This window comes from Eschrichtius robustus, chromosome 2, assembly GCF_028021215.1.
Source record: "Eschrichtius robustus isolate mEscRob2 chromosome 2, mEscRob2.pri, whole genome shotgun sequence".
Taxonomy (NCBI): domain Eukaryota; kingdom Metazoa; phylum Chordata; class Mammalia; order Artiodactyla; family Eschrichtiidae; genus Eschrichtius; species Eschrichtius robustus.
In genome coordinates, this window is record NC_090825.1 from 159,896,691 (window position 1) to 159,904,144 (window position 7,454).

A 7,454-nucleotide genomic window follows, 5' to 3' on the forward strand; every position below is an offset into this window, starting at 1 on the left:
AGGGAGAAAGAGTTAGTGTGGGATTGCAAGCTGGGAAAGTAGGCAGCTGAGAGCAAAAGGAGAGGACAGCATCCCAGAGAGAGAAGGGGCAGGGGGAGAAAAGTGGAGACTAAAACAGAGAAACAGGGTGAGGACAAGGCAGAATGAGATGATACTCAAGCAAAGGAATGGGGAATTAGAAATAGAAATAAAAGTTAGAAAAAAGGAGAGAGGAAAAAAGATCTATCTATCTATATCTACACAGGGAGAGAGATTCAGAGAGAAGTATAAACAGGGGGAAAGCAGTGAAATACAAGGCATAGAGGGGAACAGAAACAGAGAAAGACTGATCCAGAATCAGAGACTCAGGGACACGAGACTGGGCTGTCTTTGGTCTTTGTTGTGAGCCATGGATGCAGAAGGGAAGAGTGAGCAGGGTAAACAAAAGAAGGGGCGAGTTTGCAGCAGTCTCTGGCCCGAGGGCTACGCAGCCGCTGGGACTTTGACCTCCACGGTGGGTGAGTGAATCTCTGGGGTGGTCCTGAGGAGGCAGCAGGTGTGCACGCTCCATGCCCAGGCTCCGTCGGGCGATGGTTCGCCACGAGGAAAGTGAAGAGAAATAAAAGCCCAGAATCCTAGAATGTTAAAAACAAGGGAATCTTAGAAAACATGGGGCGGTACAACGCCTCTGCTTTACAGAGTGGCGCACTGAGGCCCTGACTGATGAGGAGGGGGCAGAGGCAGAGCTGAAATCTGTCTCCTCCCTCCTGACCTCAGAGTTCGCCCACTGCACTGCTTTCTCCAAGGAAGAGAGTTGGAGGGGCCAGGGCTTTGGATCCGAGGGGAGCAGGGGGCTAAGGTGGACAGTGAGCACTGGGTAGGGACTACCCCCTGGGTCCCCATGGGGATGGGACCCTCACTCCAGATATCTTTTCTCAGTGTGTGCCTCCCAGGTGTTTCCTTTTGCTCCTGTTCTCTGTTCCCCGGCTGGCTCTCAGACTAATTAGTGTGGGGGCTTAGTGAGCCTGTAGGGAGAAGAGGCAAGCCTTTCCCACGAGCTCAGGTTCCTGCAGCCTGGTGGCCAGGCCAGGACTGGGATAGGGGAGAAGATGAAATGTATGTGTGGGGAGGGTGTGTCTGAGCAGAAGAGTGAGGAATGTTTCATCTTCCCAGGTGGGGGGAATGGGACAATGGGAACAATATAAAGGCTTAAGTTGCATGTGAACCATGAGAGCAGGGAGCAAGTCATAGGGGTCTTAGACAGAGACCTGGGCAGTTTGTTAGGGTGTCAGAGCGAATAGGAGATCCACAGGGTGAGACCCAGGAAAGTGGTATGTGTGCTCAGAGAGGTGAAAGGCTATGGAGGGGCATGCCTTACATGGGGATGCATCTGGGGGGGTGTAATAGGGAGTGGGCACACGGTGCAGAAGTGAGGCAGAGGGAGCGTGAGTGCCCAGGACAAGTGAGTCTGAGGGGCGGACTTCATGTGGAGAGGGCAGCATGGGTTAGGGGACTCAGAAGTGAAGCAGGGCCAAGGCTGAGCTGGATTCAGCTAATTCTGAACGCTGAAGAATTTCTGGTCAGGGCAGAGTGTATGAGCAACACACTGGGTCCTAGTAGAATCTGAGGGTACCAGCATATGTGGCCCGGGATGCATGGGTGGGTCAATGCGGCAGCAAACTCTCCCTCCCCCCTCCTTCTCAGACATGAGCACTCAGCCCTACAGGAACCTCTCTGGTGTAGGAGTGGGGAGACCAAGTCTTTGCTTGCAAGGAGAACAGAGGGGTCGCCCACACTCCCGGCGCCGCCACCGCACCACCTTCAGTCCAGCACAGTTGGAACAGCTGGAGTCAGCTTTTGCGAGGAACCAGTACCCTGACATTTGGGCCCGAGAAGGCCTCGCCCAGGACACAGGCCTCAGCGAAGCCAGAATCCAGGTGATGGCCCAGGATCCTTCCCCCACCATCCCCTGAAGAAATGCAGATTCGGTGATTGGGAACTACTGGGACATAAATTCTCAGGGCACTATAACCCTAACCAAAATGTTCACCAGAACAGAGTCTTACCTAACAGTCAGCATAACCTCATCTACGTCAGGAATGTCACTTGAGTTTAACCTTGGAGCGAACCTAATCTAACTTGAATTTCAATATCAAACCCCAACCTTAACAGTGATGTGAACTCCAACAGAAATTCAATCCTAACTATTCACACACGTATGTAACCTTGTCCCTAACCATGGCCTTGAAACTCAATCAACCTGATGCTCCCTCAATTCTAACCATAGAATTAATTTATCTTAAGAATAAACTGTACCCTAAATCCAACCTGGTCTGTAACAATTAAACTCATCCATAGTCTTAGTCTCTAATAACCCTAGAGGAAATTTCCCATTCTCTGTGGAGGTGAAATGCCACTGTGTCATGTTTATCTCTTTCTTTTTAGAAGTTGACATTTCTTACTCACCCAAAGTTGTAGCAGGGCAAATTTAGACATGGATTGGGGGAATGGTGTGGGCCTTGCTTTGTCACTAGGCCTGGCTCAGCTATGCCTTCTGCAAGAGCTTTACTTCCTCTGGGGATGTGGGGGAGTCTTATGCTCTGTACCAGTCTGTAGCCGCATATGAGAATGCCACCTATTTGAGAGAGGGGCTCTGATGTGGCTATTCTCCCTCCTCCTCAGGTCTGGTTCCAGAACCGCAGAGCTAAGCAGAGGAAGCAAGAGCGGTCACTGCTCCAGCCACTGGCCCATCTGTCTCCTGCCACCTTCTCTGGTTTCTTGCCTGAGCGCCCTGCTTGTCCCTACTCCTACCCAACACCACCTCCCCCAATGACCTGCTTCCCTCACCCCTACAACCATGCCCTTCCCTCTCAGCCCTCCACTGGTGGTTCCTTTGCTCGACCCCACCAGTCTGAAGACTGGTACCCCACCCTGCACCCAACCCCTGCTGGTCATCTGCCCTGCCCTCCACCCCCACCCATGCTTCCCCTCAGCCTTGAGCCACCAAAGTCCTGGAACTAAAGTTAAACAAGTACTGATAAGGTAATTTCCCAGCCTGTGACCCTCACAATACAGAAAACTGGGTGGTTTCCTTTCCTTCTAAGGGCGAAGTAGAAATATGGTGAGGGACAGCTCAGAGACTGGGAATGTTAAAATGGGAGATCATGATGAAGGCTCACTGAGCTGACTGAGTGAATTTAAGGGGGTGAAACTACTGGAAGATATAGGTAAAGAGCCCCAGTGGAGGTGACTGGTGGGAAAGTGACATTGAGGGAAGCAGTGGTTGCTGCTGGTGGATGGAAATGGTTGAAGGGGATAGAACTTTTGGGACTTCACTCATTGAGATCACAGTTGAGGACCTTCATCCCCATTGTTTCTAGCTGATTTCAATAAGGCTTTTGATTTAAAGTCTACCTATACATCCCTTCCCCATCACCACCATTCGAATCCATCATTAAGTTTTGTTCATTCTATCCTGGAAATAGCTCTTGAATTTATTCCTCTCCTTTCTGTTCCAGCAGACACTTTGCTTTTTCTGGCCCCACGTTTTCTAATTAATCCTCTTCCTTGGTTCCCTTAGCTCCAGTCTTTCCTACTTCCAACAGGCTGTGTAAATCTGATCATCAAATATTAGCTTTCCAGTGTTTTATAAACAATAAATAAATAACACCTGATTTGCTAAGCCTGTAAGAGTCTTCAACATTACCTTCAACGTAACTTTTAAGTCACCTGCATGTGGTTTTGTTATTGAGCAAGGGCTCCTGTGACTGCAGCACAGAAAGCCAAACTCTGACAGCTGATGTTTGCAGTCAAGTAAGGGTTTATTGCAGGGCGCCAAGCAAGGGAGCGGGAGACAAGCCTCAGATCTGCTCCAACTTGGCCTTTGAGTTGGGAGTGTTTTTAAAGAAGAAGAAAACAGAAGTTGGGATTAATCATCGTCTTGTGACATCTCTTAATCATAATTGTGGAAGTCAGGATGTGTCCAGTTTACAATTCTCTAGCCACCTGGGGGATCTGTGAGCTCATCCTGCTCTGGAGAAACAACCTGAGTTTGTGTGTTAATGATGATATCTACAACAGCAATTTTAGTACATTAATGATGTTATAGACAATAGCAAGTTTAGTCGTCTGATTCTGTTTGATTAGTGTTCAGTTAGCACAGGATTGAGGTCAGAAGAGACAAACAAGGGAATAAAGTTTTGAGTAGAGAGATTAATCATAAACTCACAAAGGGAACTCAATTTTAGAGGGGCTCAGTTTCAGTTTGTGATAAAGAAACAATTTGATTAAGGGCAAACTTTTCCAAGAGCAAACCATGAGTCTTGAGGCTCATAAGAGGTCATTCCCAGGAAAGAACCTACTGTGAAGTGCCTTAGTCTGAGCTCTCCTAACAGAAACATGGTGTGGCCTAGTTGGTTTGCCATTTATATACCATATTGCTTATAATGTACTTATTTTACTCATAATTTACTCATTTATATGTAGGTCTACCTCACTTATGGGCAGATCCATAGAAGAATTCTGAGTAAACAAGCCACTAGGGATTTTATTTGCAGTTTTTTATATGTATTATATTTTAAAAGTCTGGAATTGAAACCTCTGTGATGCACAATTCCATTTCCATGTAATTATCCCCTTGCGCCAGACTGCCTTCCTGAAAGATAATACTGGTTTGCATGCCTCCCAAAATGTCAGTGTCAGTTTCAGCACATCCTTATCGACATTGATCATTTTGGACACTTTTTTAACTGAGAGTGATGTCTCCTAGTTGGTTATTTTTTCAGTTTTCATTTAATCGATTGCTAGTGAAAGTTAAAAATAGTTTCATGTTTATTGGCAATTTACTTTTTTTTCTCCTCTGCATTGCTTTTCTGAGTTATTTGTGTATTTGTGTATTTGATTTAGTCATCTCTTATTAGTGCTTGAGGAACCCCAAGTGAGAAATCTCCCCTTAATTTTACTGGCTTCACCCATGTTTTCCTCATTATTTGGATCAAAATATTATGCCTTGAGTCATCTTAAATTTATTTTAGTTTGTGCAGTAAAATAGTCATCCAATTTCCCCTCAGTCAGCTAGCTTGTTTTTCCAATATAATTTATTTAACAGTCTAACACTGATTTGTAAAAACATTTTTTCACACAGTAAGATTTCATATGGGGCAGTTGTAGACTCCTAATTCTTTCCCACCAATTAGCTTCTCTATTCTGATATCAGCACCATAGTGTCTTAATTACCAAAAATGTAAGGATCTTTAAAATGTTAAATTTTCTTATTCAAATACAAGGTGTGTCTTGTTATTTTTTCCAGATTTCTCTTATGTCCCTCAGGAAACTTCTTGGTATTTTTTTATAAAACAAATCTTAATAAGAGTTTTATAAATTACAAAAGTTATATAGGGTCTTTGTAACAGTCAACCCAAAAGATTTATATACATATAAGACATATATATTATATAGATGAATATGTATTATACATGAATATATATTTATACATATTAACCTGGATTAATCACAAAACCCCATGTTAAGCAATTTCAACTCAACATGAGATAAACAACATTAGTAGTGTGTATCTGGTTGCAACTTACTATGCTCATAGAAAAATATACAGACATACACATGTAACAGGGAAGAACAAGATCTGACTCCCTGTTGGATCTGTTTCTTTTACTTTAACCTTTGCTCTCCATTACTTTTTGTTACTATAATCACTAAAAGGCTGTTGTCTATAGCTATAAGCATACATAATGGCCTTCCTCGGGGAACCCTGCCCCTCTGCCTGAATATTAAACTAAAGTGCCTTTGTTCAGCTCACAGGGAAACACCCTGACCCTGCCCAACTGTGAATGGCTGCAGAAAAGAAGAAATTAACACAGCCCCTCCCTGAGGATGGCCAAAAACCAGGCGATATTTCGCAAGACTTACAGCCTTTTACTTTACTTCCTCACCTCCTCCCCTCCTCTGTTCTATAAAAAAAGCTAGCATCCAGATCCTGATAAGATGTTACTCTAGGACATTAGTCTGCCATCTTCTCAGACACCTGCATTCCAAATAAAGTTGCCATTCCTTGCCTCAACACCTCGTCTCCTGATTTATTTGCCTGTTATGTGGCAAGCAGAGTGAGCTTGGACTCAGTAACACATACACTAATATTGTTTCCTTTTTAAAAATAAAAATGAGATCCTACTGTAAGTGGATATAGATATAAAAACATCTTTCAACTGGATCACATAGATTTTTATTGTTTTCATTCCATTAACTGGCAATTTTATGAGCCATTTAACCATTCTCCTATCATTTGAGAGTCAGAGTTAGTTTGATATTTTGTTTTACCACCACAAATGCCACTGTAGTTGTTTCATTAAAGGATAATTCTCAAAAAAAAAAAAGGTAAACTCATGACTCTCAGAGATATGTTAACTTCATTTAACTCATTATTAATAAGGCAATGATAAAGATGTCAAAGCCAGTTCAAAGGACAAAGACCAAGCATATTTATATATGAGGAATAGTGAAATGAATGTGTAAGTGGAGGCAAAACTGCCTTCTTTCCTAGTTGAGGAGGGAATTCAATTGACCCTTCAGGGGATGGCATTTATTTACGTGTCTACAGACAAGAATTATTTTGCATTGCTCTCAGTTATCTACAATTTACAGAGTTATAAATTAGCTCAAAGGCAAAGAAAGCCTCAGAGCGCACAAAGAATCAAAATCAAATAACCGGGCTTCCCTGGTGGCGCAGTGGTTGAGAGTCTGCCTGCCAATGCAGGGAACCCGGGTTCGAGCCCTGGTCTGGGAAGATCCCACATGCTGCGGAGCAACTGGGCCCGGGAGCCACAACTGCCGAGCCTGCGCGTCTGGAGCCTGTGCTCCGCAACAAGAGAGGCCGCGATAGTGAGAGGCCCGCGCACCGCGATGAAGAGTGGCCCCCGCCTGCTGCAACTAGAGAAAGCCCTCGCACAGAAACGAAGACCCAACACAGCCAAAAGAAAAAAAAAAAAAAAAATCAAATAACCTGGAAAGGAGGGCCCTAAACAGTGCATGGCTTTCCATTGAATCACATTTTCCCCCTACAGTTTCCTCCGGTCCAGGTGCTTTTTACTTCTGTAGGCTAGATGTCCCAAGGTTGGACTGCTGTGTTAAGGGTTATGTACATTTAAAATTGTAAGAGATACAGCCTGATTAGTTTACCAAAAAGTGTAGCTTAGGAAAATGTCCTGTTTAGTTTAAAAATTTTTTTTTTCTTTAAGCCTAGAAAATTCTTCCCCCTAATATTTCTTTAAAGGTTTGATTTTTTAAAAATCTAAAATAAATACAGAATCTACTTTTGTATATGCTGAGAATCAAGGGACTGAGTATCTTCTAGATCAATAGTAAAATATACCAGCACTATTCATTAAATAAACTACCTTATTCATTGAATCAAATTGCTACGTTTATCATATATCATAAGTTAAATTCGTGTGAGGTTTAAA

The 7,454-nt window shown here is 43.7% G+C and overlaps 1 protein-coding gene across 1 annotated transcript; it reads left to right on the forward strand.

Annotated features, from left to right (window-relative positions):
- Positions 1-388: 388 nt before the first annotated feature.
- Positions 389-3,000, forward strand: PROP1 (PROP paired-like homeobox 1). Its single transcript, XM_068534666.1, has 3 exons — positions 389-497; positions 1,684-1,916; positions 2,662-3,000. Exons 1-3 carry the CDS (start codon positions 389-391, stop codon positions 2,998-3,000), a joined length of 681 nt encoding a protein of 226 aa, XP_068390767.1.
- Positions 3,001-7,454: the final 4,454 nt, after the last annotated feature.

Bases quoted from the DNA above. Each gene is read 5' to 3' on its own strand.
- PROP1 (XM_068534666.1), top strand. From the start codon at position 389: ATGGATGCAGAAGGGAAGAGTGAGCAGGGTAAACAAAAGAAGGGGCGA. The intron at 498-1,683 runs GTGAGTGAATCT...CCTCCTTCTCAG, and splicing joins GACTTTGACCTCCACGGTGG to ACATGAGCACTCAGCCCTAC. The intron at 1,917-2,661 runs GTGATGGCCCAG...CCTCCTCCTCAG, and splicing joins TCAGCGAAGCCAGAATCCAG to GTCTGGTTCCAGAACCGCAG.